At 49.7% G+C, this 15,654-nt stretch overlaps 1 protein-coding gene across 1 annotated transcript in view; it reads left to right on the top strand.

Moving 5' to 3' along the window:
- LRRC43 (leucine rich repeat containing 43) overlaps nucleotides 1-15,654 on the top strand; it is a 528,148-nt gene that overhangs the window by 106,481 nt on the left and 406,013 nt on the right. Inside the window, exons 2-3 of the mRNA XM_085632775.1 lie at nucleotides 4,751-5,008; nucleotides 5,582-5,692. Coding sequence (XP_085488901.1) covers nucleotides 4,751-5,008; nucleotides 5,582-5,692 — 369 coding nt within the window. The remainder of the gene's footprint in view (nucleotides 1-4,750; nucleotides 5,009-5,581; nucleotides 5,693-15,654) is intronic.

The following is a 15,654-nucleotide window of genomic DNA, read 5'->3' as shown; positions in this document are numbered from 1 at the left end:
GTGTGTGTGGGGTTGTGAAGGTGTGTGTGTGAATGTGATGAGGGGGTGTTTGTGAAGGTGGTTGTGTGAAGGTGTGCAAGTGTAAGGTGTAGTAAAGGTTGAAGTCTGGTGCTGTGGGTTGTCTGTGGGGTCTGGCAGCAGTGGGTCTGCTGCAAAGGCTCATGGTTTGTGTGTGTGGGCCCTTTTTATTGGTCCATTTGTGGGTGTGGCTGTGTTTGAACTTTGGGTGGGTGTGTTATAAGGGGTGGTTGTGTTTTGGGCCTCTGTTTACCTGTTTGGCTGTTTCAGGTCAGTGTATTGGGTGTATTTGGGCTTGTTGGACGTGTTTTGTGGTGTTGTGCGATTCATTGACTCTCCATGTGGTGTTTGGCAGTGTCCTGGTTCAGTACGTGTGTTTTTCGCGTCTGTGCGGTGCGTACATCGGCCATGTTGTTGTACAGTGCTCACATTTGCTATGGCTTGGTACGACTCATACATGCACACGGCTGGGTGAGGGTGCTGGTGTAGGGGCCTCGGGTAGGGTGCGTACAGGCACGGGCAGGGTGTGGGGGCCTGGCGGTACATGCCGTACATACGTGAACCCAGGGTACGACGTGTACATGGGGGGGGCTGGGTGTACGGGGCATACATACGGGGTGCTGGGGGTATGGTGTGTGCCCCCACCCCCGTATGGACGGTGCGTACCCCCAGCCCCTGTATGTACGTGCCGTACACCCGCCCCCCCGTATGTACGCGCCGTACCCCCAGCCTCCCCTATGGACGGAGCATACCCCCCCTCCCCTCCCTAGGTACTGAGCGTACCACCACCCCCCCGTAGGTACGCTGTGAACCCCCCCCCCAGCGCGTAACGCACCGTACATAGGGGGGGTGGGGGTATGCCTCGTACCTACGGGGTGGTGGGACGCTCCGTACTTACGGGGTGGTGGTATGCTCCGTACCTACGGGGGTGGTGGTACGCTCCGTACCTACGGGGGTGGTGGTATGCTCCGTACCTACGGGTGGGGTGGGGGTACGGCGCGGACATGGGGGGGTGCTGGGGTACGGCGCGTACGTGGTGGGTGTGCTGGGGGGGTGTTCGGCGCGTATGCGGGCAACTATTTGGACGTCTCCATAGTTGCTATGGGAGTTCGCACCATACGGTGTTTTTTCCATACGGTTGTGCATTCGGACGGACGGGACGGATCGTACTTGCGCGCTCGGACTTCAGTTTCCCGATTTGTAGGTAAAAATGTCCAGGGACGTGTCGGACACTATTTCCGACTCGAGGACGTGTCGGGGTATTTTCCCAATGCGATTCGTATGGATTTTTTAACATGCGAATCGTACTTGCCAGTTTGTACGGGACTTGTACGATACGTACGGTAAAAAAAACGGATATGATTCGTACGGGGGAAATTTTTAACGGATCGGAATCGACCCCAATATGTTTGACATACATAACTTGCAAAAAAAACATCTAGAGAACCTCATTCTCCATTTCAACTAGTTTAGCCTTGGTCCGATATCATTTTTCTAACAACAATGAACAATACTATCTTTTTCCCTGTTATCTGTTTTCAATAGCGGTCTCCCTTAATAACGGTTCTTCCATTTGACTCTTAACGCCACAAATTTGACTCTGGATCATGCCGTTATGAGCAAAACACACATGTATTTCATGTACTAGAACAAGTTTCGCTAGATGAGGAATATAATTTATCCCTACAATCCTCATTGCACTGTATCGAGTTGCACTATGTTTTCACAATCATTAATATCCCTCTGGTTCTGGCTTCCACTAGTACCTGAACTACAAATACACTACAGCGATTGTAAAAAAAAACAAAAAACAGTTTTTTGCAGTTTTCAATGTGCTTTATTTGGATACGTTTTTCTTGCACATTGCTTTCAAGTTAGTTCTAACGTCACTCTATCGTTAAGGCTGAACTTGAACTACAAATCCCGATTTTCCATGTTCATGAATCGGCACGTATCGTCGTAATGACGTCATTTCCGATTACCCTAGCAGGGGCGTGACTTCGGTTCTCCCCTTCCCGCGCTTCACACTAAGATAAAAAACCCTTAACCTCAGTACTCCTCTGCACAAGCCGTGGACCGGTACCCAAGTAGGTGAGAGGAGCGGGGCGAGATCTTGAACCGAAGTAAGTGTTTAGAGGCGCTGACACAATGCTGATCCGAACGCACTCATGAGATACAGAATCGCTTCCTGTAAGCGTCACTTTTCAGAGTCTTTCATCTCTCCCTCTCACTATTTCTCATCTCACCCGTTCTACTCGCGACTATCTCAGGACCGCCCATAGTTTCCTACCGGTCCTGTGTGACACTCGTACCCTCCAACAGCAGGGTAAGATTTTGAATGAATGTGGGTGATTGTATAGATTGATAGAATAAATGAAGAATGCATGTATGCACGTTACAGACCTGGTTAATCTTTCATAAAAAGGCACTATTCTGAGGATAATACGCTGAGTTATTTTTAATAACAGACTGGCACTTGGTGCACACTTTGGTATATACAAAAGACTAACACGCAGTTAGTGTTAGCATGCGTATAAAATCGCCACTTCACAAATACCTGTCACATAGGATCAATGTGTTACAGATCAAGAGATGAGAGGCACAAAAGGGGATAAGACTGTTGACACTAGCATGCACATGATTATGGCATGCCCATATGTCTGGTCTCCACTTCGCACCAAAATGGTACTAAGCACAACAGCATTGCTATAGTATTGTGACTTTTAATGTTATATGTTGTCGGTCGCATTTCTTTGTTTTCATTTTCACAGATGGACGTTAACAGCTAACAGATACATTTACTGTTATACATACGCGAGGAGTAGCTACTCTGCCCTCGCATCACAGATAGGATAGGGACTTCTCCTCCTATTTAATCATTCAGAGGGGCTAACTCTTTGCCCTGAAGAAAGTCCAGGACCTACATGGCCACCCAGGACGGAAACATGTTGGCACCAGGGTCCTAGGACCATAACACTCCTACAGACCCGATGTTTTCAATTTTTAATAACCCAGACAGACCCAAGAATAAAGGGACACCTGGGGTCTGCCTGAGGATTTTTAATCTTTAAGGCCCCCTGACCTCCATTTATCTAAAGAGCTCCCAATACTGTGGTCGAGCCCACCCTGACTTGTAGGAGTCGGGGTGACCCGATGATGAAGCATGACACCACTAGGGTGTGTGAGGGTAATTAAATAAATGCTAAGGTTTCCCTCCCCACATTTATGGTTGAGTTAGGTACAACCTTTCACTAGAGGGACCCCCGATAGTCTCTTCCTTCCCCTATTTTTTGCCTAAATTCCTTTTTTTCCCATGTGTAGTTAGTTAAGTAAACACCACTGACCACCAGTTGGTCTAATGGAGTATTTTTTGTGATACAAATTCTACCCAGGGAGGACATACTCCTTTTGAAATAACCTCTCTAACCCTTATGGCACGGGGATATTCCCCAAAGCCTTTGTGGAGATATACTTTTTTTCACAACAAAATGTTATTGTCAACAGCCAAGATATGCCGTTATAGGCCTTATACCATAACAGCGAGGTATACATAGTACAAATATTGATGTCGACATTTTGTAACCAGATATGTAAAAGAGGATCATGTGCATAACAACTTATTGCAATAACAATTAAAATACTATTTACCGTTCATATTCTCCATGGTTAATATTGCACAAACCATCATATATATATAATGTTTGTGGTAGTAGACATTTTCAGCTCAGAGTGTTGTCTCTAATGTACCTGTTTCTGTGACTTGATAAGCAGCTAAGGAATAAACAATGCAAGAACTGAAAAGAAAGGTGTAATGTGTGCTTAGGCATCAATATAGCCCCATCTTGTAGCTACTTTCCTTCCCTCAGAGACTTAGGATGTGATGATGAACGATTAGGCAAGTCGCAAAGAGAGGGTGCAATTTGACCACAGACTTTTTGGCACCCGTGTAATAGGTCAAACAGTAAAATGATCAGGCACAGAGCGACCTGTGTAATGAATATTAATTAGGCTGGTTGCTATTTGTTACTCCTTGTAATAGTCTAATACAGGACTAGTGCCCTGCAAAGGACATCAGACCACCATTTCTGCGTTCACATTCCCAAATGGGAAATATTCTTTTTTAATCAGCCCCTGTTCCTTAAAGCAACAGGGGCTGCTTTAAAATAATGTTTGTTTGGGACCACGCCTGCTTCCAAGCAGCCACCCTACGCAATCCTCGAAGTGGAAGTTACCCCATAGGGCTCGCTTCCCCTTTGTGAAAGAGTTATCACCTCTTTTTAGGAGTTGAAAACTTTTCAGTGGTTTGTGACTCTTTCGTTCTTCTTCTCAATTGCAATTAGGCATGAATGGCAAAACCCTTTTTGCAATTAGAAAAACTTTTGCAAATCGCAAAAAAGGGGAAAAAAGTATTTTGTAACTACAAACCCTGTTAAATCCTTTTAGGAGGAGGGGAATATGAAAAAAAAAATCTTCTGTTAGGCAGTGTTCGAAATGATTGTTGCCAATGGGATGACACTTTTGATTTTTCATCTTGTCTAATATTGAAACGATGCAGAGTTTGTTAATGTGCCTTCCTGTTACAGAATTTCAGAAGCTTTAGTTTGGTAAGTGAGGTATTAGTAGGTCATATACCGTTCACTGTTTTTGGGTGGAAGAGAAGAAACCATGAACTGTTGCTCATACATGTCAGTCTTCATGGCCAGGTACATTTGTCTTACTACTTTATCCACAGAACAAAACACGCTTCGATCTAGTGAAGATAAAATATACAGAAGAAACATATTGGGAGGATGAAAAGAGTGCTGCTGGAGAGGAGTATCCTGACGCGCTGAAAGAACTCCTGACCAGCAACTTCTCCCCCTGGGCATTGGAGGAGATCTGGAGCCCTGACGTCCAACAACTGCGGGAAGCATCAGTAGATGCCCCACAGCTCATCAGCCAAGCGTTTATCTTCCTTCACTTCAAGTCGTTGAGAATCGTGGATAAAGAAGTAGGTACAAACGGAATCTTTTTTTTTTTAACCATTTTCATTCAGTTTTATTACAGCACAGGTTTATGCGTACATACAATGCATATTACCACAAATACTGTGAAGCACAGTAATACCCAAAAGTGAAAAGGCGCTATATAAAATCATTAAACTTCCACAATCTGAAACACTCAGAATGAAACATGTAACAGTGGTTGATAACAGAGCTCACTGGATTGATAGAAGAATTATTCAAATATAACTCATAAAGCTTGTGCCTCTATTGCGTGTTTAACTCCTACTTTATTCCTTAAAATGCATCTGAGAGGATGGAATTCCACGCAGACGGACTTACCTTATGCATCAGAGGTCCAGTGACGTAGATCCAGCCCTTCCTCCTAAAGGAAGAAGCATGCGATACGATTAACTTTAATGTCTGTCATGTTCCTTAGCACAAAACCAGGTAAAATGTGTCCTGAATGATTAAATGTAAATTCACATGTACTGTAACATTAAACGTGACATTATATGCAACATGTCTCAAATTAAGTTCCCCTTAGAAACAGGATATTATTTTTTTCCATCCCCTCACAGGTGGAGGAAGTCGATCACAATTTATTGAAGTTTCTCAATTTGGAAGAACTGATATTAAGTGCCAATAAAATCAGAACACTAAATTCTGCTAATCTCCCAAGGAAACTAAAGGTATGGTATGCAAGTAATGCCTTCTGAATCAGAGTGCCTGTTTCACGTCAGTTATGGAGTGATTGTTTTGTAGAAGTATTGAGAGTGAATCCACTCGCCTTCTAAATGTAAACAGAAAATCAAGGTGAAGTGGAGCAACTATAACACCTCTCCTAACCAGGGAAAACTTTATGATTTTTAAAAGTGCTCTCACCCTCTAGAATTCACTAAAGGCATACTTCATCATCTAGTCCTCACCCAGGGCACCTAATGTGTCTGGGTGGGCTCAACCGCCCGAAGGAGGGAGCACTTCTAAATGGAACTACCGGTGTGATCTGTGTTTTATGTATAAAATTAACTCAAGTATCCGGGTTTAGTTTATTTGGCATATGAGTACTTGTTAGACCTGTCAGCCCTTTGGGTGGTCCCTCCTCATCATTATTTATTTTGTCCCACTTTTGCCTCAAACCCTGTTTGAATTTTTCCTTTTTGGGAACCACCAGACTTTTTAGTGTTGCTACAGATTCAGGGAGCCATTTTAGCTACCCCTGAAACTTCTGTCTGAGGGCCTGAAGCACAAAATGGTGGCCTCCCATGACATCACCAGCATCCACTGGAACCTACCAGCACCTTCCAGAACCTTCCAGGAGATTCCAGAACTGTGTGACAGTTGGAAACCGTTTAGAATGTTGGGAGGATAAGAGAGGCAGTTGGCAGTTGGAGCTGGCAGTTGGCACCTGACTGGTGAAGAGAGAGGAGCACAAGAGTGAAGGAGGAAGGAGTGAAGCAGCAGGGGTGGAAACTTGTGCCTGGAGTGGGGTCCATAAACCCACCCTTGATACTTGTCCCAGCTGATGGATCCCAGCCTATAGCCCTGTGTGGGAAGAAGAAAGAAGAAAACCATCCTAAGGACCTGGACAGCAGGAACAGGCCTTAGAACCAAGAAGATAACAAGATTCTGACCTGAGAGTTGGTTTCCCTGGAGCCTGGCGTCGAGTAGCCGAAGACCTGGAGCCCGAGGTGGAGAAGCGGCGCTGACTGAGGTAGCAGACGTCGTACCCGGAGCCGCCTGAGGTCATAAGAGGGCGCCGGCGGAGGTCGAGTGGAATACCAAGGGTCGAGAAGGAGGTGAACCGAGGTCGAGCGAGCGGCGTCATCGGAAGGGTGAAGTCCGCCCTCCGGAGTCGTCGGAGACCGAGGTAGAGGAGCACCGGAGGTCGGGAGTGAGGATCGCACTCCGGAGTCGCCCGGAGCCTGTGAGGAGGAGCACCGGAGGTCGGGGGTGAGGATCGCACCCCGGAGTCGCCGGAAGTCGACAGCGAGGCCAGGCCGGCCGACGTCATCGGAGCCGAGTGCGCCATCGGACCGGAGCCGCCCGAAGTCGACATCGTGTGGAGACTGCCCGACGCCGTCGAATCGAAGGTAGAGGTCGAACCGAGGCCCCGACATCGGACCGGAACCGCCTACCGGCGTCGTCAAAGAACTGACACTGTGCCGAGGCCGCCGAGACCGAACCGGAACCGCCTCACGGCGTCGACACGACTCCAGCGGCGTCGGAACATCAGAAAAGGGCAGTAAGTGGAGTAGAGGGCGCCTAAGGCCCTGTGGAGACCTGAGAGACTACTCTAAGGGGCTAGGGAGGTGCTGAAACCCACCTGACTGTGCCTGGGGTGAACTGGGACTAACCTGGAGAGGTTCTGTGGAGAGGGAAGCCAGGGCATTGGAATTTCCCCCCTTTTTTGATCTACCTCAGTTTAGGCCTCAGCCTTTGCCTCAGCCAGGGAGTAGTACCCCTCAAGCCTTTCACACCCTACAAGCTGTGCCTGGGCCAATTCAGCCCTTCAGTAGTGAAGTGTCATCTGATTCACAAAGTGTACTGTATACTTCTGATTATTTATTGGGGTTACTGTATTTATTAAGTTCTCATCTATTTATTGCTGCACTGAATTTCTAGGTCCACAGGACTTGTTGGTGTACAGTATTTATTGGGACCGTATTTATTGATACAGTATTTATTACCTCAAAGTATTTAATTGACTATATATATTGCACTTGTATTTATGCCCTGTTATTTATAATCACCCCTATTTATTTCAGCAAACAGCAAATATTTATTTGACCTGCTCTATTTAAGAATGTATATACTGTGATTGTTATTTATTTTCCCAATCAGCAACTAAGAGAAGAAAGATAAAGAGAACATATTTTCATAATTTTTACGGTGTAGAGTCGTTTTTGGAACGGATGCACGCATGGTTATTGTATGGGTATATTGTATGCTTAGCACTGCGCCTGTTTCCTGACCACTCGAGCCAAGCTACCCCATTGTGTCGGGAAGGTCCACCACCACCCTGCGGAGTGGGAGTGGGCTGTTTCCAACATAAATTGGTGTTCAGTGGTGGGATAGAGCTGTGCCTACATATACTCAACAATAACTGTGGGTAGTCCATAGGCCTACACCGGGAGTTTTCTCACAGCGGCCTTCCTAATTGTGGGTTTTTGTTTTTTCCAAATTTACTCTGGTGGTGGGAGGAGGTATTACTAAAGGTATCCCCCTGCATTGTTACTGCACAAAACCTGTCCGCTAACCTGAGTGGGCAAGATGGAGTTTGTTCTTGAAGATTTAGAAACATACACTGTGGCCCAACTCAGGGAGTTTTGCCAGCGAGAGGGGGTGTACTGTCCCCCAGGAGCAAAGAAGGGTGCACTTCAAACCAGCTTAAGGGCTTGGGGGGAGGCACGCAGGGAAGGCAAGGCTGAGGAGGAAGACAGGGATGGAGAGCCTGACCCCGAGGGGGCTGAGATGTACCAACCTGAGGTGGGGAACCTGTCAGCAGGGCCCAGGACACTTTCTAGGGGGGGCAGCCGTGCCTCTAGTGGGGGCTTATCCAGCGTGGAGTTAGCAGATCGGAGAGAGAAAAGACAGCTCACATTGGATTTAGCAAAGCTGGAGAAGGAGAAGGAGGAACAGAGGTTGGCTCATGAGACGGAGAAAGAGAGGATGGCTCATGAGATAAGACTGAAGGAGATAGAGCTTCAGATCCTCAGAATTGGGGCACCAACTGTTCCTAATGGTGGCAGCCAAATCCAAGAGTCCACCAGGGAATCCAAACCTTACCTGCCAAAGGACATTGTAGCAAGCTATGGGGCAGGTGATGACATCGCCAAATGGCTAGCAGCCTATGAGGTCTCATTGAGGGCCCATGGGGTTCCAGTGAAGTATTGGGGAGGGGGATTGTATAGGTACATGCCTCCAGCTGGTAGGGATGCTTTATTGGCCCTCGAAGAGGAGGAGCAAACCCACTACCCCACCATGAAACTGGCGCTCATCAGGAAGTTTGGACTAACTCCGGAAAAGTACAGGCAGAAGTTCAGGGGTAGTCACAAACTGGGCACACAGAATTGGGTGGACTTCCTGGACTATGCAAAGAAGGCACTGGAAGGTTGGATTCAGGGCAGTGAAGTCAGGAACTACGAGGAGCTGTTTGACCTGGTACTGAAGGAACACCTACTCGAGAAATGTTTTCCTGAACTGCGGCAACACCTGGTGGATAGCAAGCTGACCAGCCCCCGGAAGCTTGCTGAGGAGGCGGACATTTGGGCTAGTACCCGGGTGTCCACAAGGGGGACTGGAGGGGATACTCAAAAGGCCGGACAGGGCGCCCCCCAAAAGAAAGAAGGAGGGGAAAAGAAAAAGGAGTTCTCCAAAGGCCCCCAAAATAACTTCCAAGGGAAGGGAACAGGATTCACCTCTAAGGCTAACCCTCCCAGAAACCCTAATCCTGGCCAGAGTCAGCAGCCAAGGGTTGTCCATTGCTACGAGTGCGGTGGCGTTGGACACTATAAAGGAGATCCGAAGTGTCAGAAACGCTCACCCCCTCCCACTGGAGGAAAGCCCCCCGGAGTAGCTAGTGTAGTGCTCGGGGAGGAGATGCCCTTAACTAAGGGAAGGGAGTGGGCGGGTGTCACTTTAGTGTCCCTGGGAGAACGGGAGATGGTTCCTAAGATCCAGGTGCCCGCAAATACTGCAAAGTATGGGCAGTGGATCACCATCAACGGCCAAAGAGGGGAGGCTCTGAGAGACACAGGAGCCAGTATGACTATGGTACGTAGCCAACTGGTGTCTCCAGAGCAAGTCATTCCCGATGTACTCCACCCAGCCGCGATGGCTGACGGCAGAACCGGTCACTATCCCGTGGCTGAGGTTCCCTTTGAATGGGGGGGGGTTGCAGGTTCACTTCGAGTTGCCGTAAGCCCTGCCGTGCCAGTCGATTGTCTGCTGGGCAATGACATGGAGCACAACGCTTGGAAGGAGGTGGAATACCGGACTCATACCGAGATGCTGGGTACACCTGACTGGGCCTGTGTTAGCACAAGGTCCGAGACTACCCGAAGAGGGAGTTCATTCCGGCTGGAGCCTGGAACAAAGGCCCAGCCAGCTGCCAGTCAAGGGAAGAACCGAGGACAGGAGGAGCCTGCCTCGGCGTCTCCACCCCGTAGGACGGATAGGCCACCGGAGGTGGTGGACCAGGAGTCTGCGGAGGGGGACGTTACCAACCTGGAGGACTTACCCATCCCGGCCGAGTGGCACGTGGAGGGAGGCCCGTCCAGGGAGGAATTCTGCCAGGGCCAGAGGGAGTGCCCTACCCTTGAGGGGCTGAGGCGGCAGGCCGAAGCCCAGGCAGCAGGGAACGTTGAAGGGAACTACAGTGTTTACTGGGAGGATGGCCTCCTCTACAGTGAACCCAAGGCACCCCTACATGGATCGTCACGAGCCTTGGTAGTACCTCAACGTTTTCGAGCCTTCCTGTTAGAGTTGGCTCACGAGATCCCCTTGGCAGGACACCTGGGGCAAGACAAGACCTTCGCCCGTCTTGTCCCACACTTTTATTGGCCTCAGATGAAAGTGTCGTCCGATACCTACTGCCGGACATGTGTGTCTTGCCAAGCCAGTGGGAAAACAGGGGTGAAGCTGAAAGCTCCCCTGGAACCACTTCCTGTCGTTAGCACCCCCTTTGAAAGGGTGGGCATCGACATTGTGGGACCGTTAGATCCACCAACTACAGCTGGTCACAGGTTTATCCTGGTTCTGGTGGATCATGCCACACGGTACCCAGAGGCGATACCTCTGAGGACCATAACAGCACCTGTTGTGGCTAGGGCCCTGATGGGAATCTTTACCCGAGTGGGTTTTCCCAAGGAAGTTGTGTCCGACAGGGGGACCAACTTCATGTCAGCGTATATGCGGGCGATGTGGAAGGAGTGTGGAGTGACCTACCGGTTCACAACTCCTTACCACCCCCAGACCAATGGTCTGGTGGAAAGGTTTAACAAAACCTTAAAAGGCATGATCCGAAGTCTGCCTGAAAGCCTGCGGAGGAAATGGGACGTCCTCCTACCCTGTTTGCTCTTTTCTTACAGGGAAGTGCCACAGAAGGGAGTGGGCTTCAGCCCCTTCGAGCTTCTGTATGGGCACCCTGTACGTGGACCTCTTAACCTGGTGAGAGACGGATGGGAAAGAACTCCCAGAAAGCTCCCCCAGGATGTGGTGAGCTACATGCTGGCCTTCCGGAGCCAAATGGCTAAGTTGTGGAAGCAAGCTTCTGACAACTTGGAAGCCAGCCAAGCAGTGATGAAGGCGTGGTATGACCACAACGCTCACCCGGTGGAGTTGGAGCCTGGCCAGAAGGTGTGGGTGATCGAACCCGGAGAGCTTAGTGCCCTCCAGGATCGCTGGTCAGGACCCTTTGAGGTGTTGGAGAAGAAGGGTAAGGCTACCTACTTGGTGGACCTGAAGACCCCTCGTCAGCCCCTGCGGGTGCTGCATGCCAACCGCCTCAAACCCCACCACGAGAGGCCCGAAGTCATCTTGATGATGGTGACTGACGGAGGAGAGGACGTGGAAAGCGAGCCTCTCCCTGATCTGTTTGCGTCTCAGGAAAAGGATGGGTCGGTGGAGGGAGTGATTCTCTCCCCATCCCTAACTCCTGAACAGCAGGAGGACTGTCGCCAGGTCCTGGGGCAGTACTCCTCGTTGTTCTCCCTTGTCCCGGGTAGGACTCACCTGTGCGTCCATGACGTGGACACAGGAGACAGCCCACCTGTGAAGTCCAAGATCTACCGGATGTCTGACAAGGTGAAGGCCAGCATTCATAGTGAAGTCACTAAGATGCTGGAGCTAGGAGTGGTTGAACCTTCTAGCAGCCCCTGGTCCAGTCCGGTGGTGCTAGTACCAAAAGCTGCACCACCGGGTGCCCAACCAGAACTGAGGTTCTGTGTGGACTACCGGGGACTGAATTCAGTGACAAGGACTGATGCTCATCCGATCCCTAGGGCGGATGAATTGATTGACCGGCTGGGAGCTGCCCAATATCTAAGTACCTTTGACCTTACTTCGGGGTACTGGCAGATCTCTTTGACTGATGGAGCAAGGGAAAGGTCAGCCTTCTCCACGCCCAATGGCCACTACCAGTTCTGTGTGATGCCCTTTGGGCTCAAGAACGCACCTGCCACGTTTCAGCGCCTGGTAAACCAGATCCTCACCGGGATGGAGAGTTTCTCTGCTGCTTATCTGGATGACATAGCCGTCTTCAGTAACAGCTGGGAGGATCACTTGCGTCACCTGCAAGCTGTTCTCCAGGCCCTGAGACAAGCTGGATTGACGATCAAGGCCAGCAAGTGCCAGATCGGGCAGGGGTCGGTAGTGTACCTTGGACACTTGGTGGGTAGGGGAACGGTGCAACCCCTCCAGGCGAAGATCGAGGCCATCATGGCCTGGGAACCCCCCAAGACACAGACTGAGGTCCGAGCATTTTTGGGCCTCACGGGATACTACCGCCGCTTCGTGAAGGGGTACGGTACCATCGTAGCCCCTCTCACGGAGCTCACGTCCAAGAAACAACCTCGACGGGTAGTCTGGACGGAGGCTTGTCAGCAAGCCTTTGAGAAATTGAAGAAAGCCATGTGCGAGGCCCCGGTCTTAAGGGCCCCAGACTTTTCCAAGAAGTTCATTGTCCAGACAGATGCATCAGAACATGGCATTGGGGCAGTGTTATCGCAACTCAACGAAGAGGGTCTGGATCAACCCGTGGTCTTCCTATCCAGGAGACTACTTCCCAGGGAACAGAAGTGGAGTGCAATAGAGCGTGAAGCCTTTGCAGTGGTATGGGCTCTGAAGAAGTTGCGGCCATACCTGTTTGGCTCGCACTTCCTAGTTCAGACCGACCACCGACCCCTTCGTTGGCTGATGCAAATGAAGGGGGAGAATCCCAAGTTGTTGAGGTGGTCTATTTCCCTACAGGGGATGGACTTTCAGGTGGAACATCGGCCTGGAGTGGACCACGCCAATGCAGACGGTCTCTCAAGGTATTTCCGCCTTAGTGATGAGAACTCCCAAGGGGTTGGGTAGCTCTCCCCACTTTCAGCTGGGGGGGACGCGTGTTAGACCTGTCAGCCCTTTGGGTGGTCCCTCCTCATCATTATTTATTTTGTCCCACTTTTGCCTCAAACCCTGTTTGAATTTTTCCTTTTTGGGAACCACCAGACTTTTTAGTGTTGCTACAGATTCAGGGAGCCATTTTAGCTACCCCTGAAACTTCTGTCTGAGGGCCTGAAGCACAAAATGGTGGCCTCCCATGACATCACCAGCATCCACTGGAACCTACCAGCACCTTCCAGAACCTTCCAGGAGATTCCAGAACTGTGTGACAGTTGGAAACCGTTTAGAATGTTGGGAGGATAAGAGAGGCAGTTGGCAGTTGGAGCTGGCAGTTGGCACCTGACTGGTGAAGAGAGAGGAGCACAAGAGTGAAGGAGGAAGGAGTGAAGCAGCAGGGGTGGAAACTTGTGCCTGGAGTGGGGTCCATAAACCCACCCTTGATACTTGTCCCAGCTGATGGATCCCAGCCTATAGCCCTGTGTGGGAAGAAGAAAGAAGAAAACCATCCTAAGGACCTGGACAGCAGGAACAGGCCTTAGAACCAAGAAGATAACAAGATTCTGACCTGAGAGTTGGTTTCCCTGGAGCCTGGCGTCGAGTAGCCGAAGACCTGGAGCCCGAGGTGGAGAAGCGGCGCTGACTGAGGTAGCAGACGTCGTACCCGGAGCCGCCTGAGGTCATAAGAGGGCGCCGGCGGAGGTCGAGTGGAATACCAAGGGTCGAGAAGGAGGTGAACCGAGGTCGAGCGAGCGGCGTCATCGGAAGGGTGAAGTCCGCCCTCCGGAGTCGTCGGAGACCGAGGTAGAGGAGCACCGGAGGTCGGGAGTGAGGATCGCACTCCGGAGTCGCCCGGAGCCTGTGAGGAGGAGCACCGGAGGTCGGGGGTGAGGATCGCACCCCGGAGTCGCCGGAAGTCGACAGCGAGGCCAGGCCGGCCGACGTCATCGGAGCCGAGTGCGCCATCGGACCGGAGCCGCCCGAAGTCGACATCGTGTGGAGACTGCCCGACGCCGTCGAATCGAAGGTAGAGGTCGAACCGAGGCCCCGACATCGGACCGGAACCGCCTACCGGCGTCGTCAAAGAACTGACACTGTGCCGAGGCCGCCGAGACCGAACCGGAACCGCCTCACGGCGTCGACACGACTCCAGCGGCGTCGGAACATCAGAAAAGGGCAGTAAGTGGAGTAGAGGGCGCCTAAGGCCCTGTGGAGACCTGAGAGACTACTCTAAGGGGCTAGGGAGGTGCTGAAACCCACCTGACTGTGCCTGGGGTGAACTGGGACTAACCTGGAGAGGTTCTGTGGAGAGGGAAGCCAGGGCATTGGAATTTCCCCCCTTTTTTGATCTACCTCAGTTTAGGCCTCAGCCTTTGCCTCAGCCAGGGAGTAGTACCCCTCAAGCCTTTCACACCCTACAAGCTGTGCCTGGGCCAATTCAGCCCTTCAGTAGTGAAGTGTCATCTGATTCACAAAGTGTACTGTATACTTCTGATTATTTATTGGGGTTACTGTATTTATTAAGTTCTCATCTATTTATTGCTGCACTGAATTTCTAGGTCCACAGGACTTGTTGGTGTACAGTATTTATTGGGACCGTATTTATTGATACAGTATTTATTACCTCAAAGTATTTAATTGACTATATATATTGCACTTGTATTTATGCCCTGTTATTTATAATCACCCCTATTTATTTCAGCAAACAGCAAATATTTATTTGACCTGCTCTATTTAAGAATGTATATACTGTGATTGTTATTTATTTTCCCAATCAGCAACTAAGAGAAGAAAGATAAAGAGAACATATTTTCATAATTTTTACGGTGTAGAGTCGTTTTTGGAACGGATGCACGCATGGTTATTGTATGGGTATATTGTATGCTTAGCACTGCGCCTGTTTCCTGACCACTCGAGCCAAGCTACCCCATTGTGTCGGGAAGGTCCACCACCACCCTGCGGAGTGGGAGTGGGCTGTTTCCAACAGTACTTAAGTAAGGTTAAAAACACGAGGGGTGTCAATGGGGATAGATTAATGGCCCCTTGCATTTCAAACAAGAACGGCCAAAAGGAGTAACCACTACATTTCACAGAACCACTATGTAAATGACCTTATCTGGGTCATTCTAGAGACTTTGGAAAATCCAAACAAGGATTAAATTATGAGATTCCTTAATTTGTTGTAAGGCATGAGCTTCCAGGGCGGCGTCGGAATGATGACTGAGCTCCAATTGCAGGCTTGGCGGTTTGTTTTAAGTCTTGAGTAAGTTGCCGAGCATGATAGGAAGGGTGGATAACTTGTCCAAAACTGGAGCACAAGTGCAGCTAGCTTAAGTCCCTTGAGGGTCAGACTAGGCTAGCTTGAAAAGGTTATTTATGTCGCCTAGTTTTTCATCTGTGCCGAATCAAAATACGCTAAGGTATTGATTAATGATAACCCTGATGTCCATTTTATTAGACTGGTATTGTAGGGCATCCACTGATAGTTGCAAAGTGTTTAAAAGAGTTGTCCAGATGGTGTCCATCTGCGATTCTTCTTCTGGCCCTA

Source organism: Triturus cristatus, chromosome 11 (genome assembly GCF_964204655.1).
Source record: "Triturus cristatus chromosome 11, aTriCri1.1, whole genome shotgun sequence".
Classification (NCBI taxonomy): Eukaryota; Metazoa; Chordata; class Amphibia; order Caudata; family Salamandridae; genus Triturus; species Triturus cristatus.
Note: the sequence above shows the minus strand (reverse complement) of the source record. Positions and strands in the feature narration are given on the sequence as shown.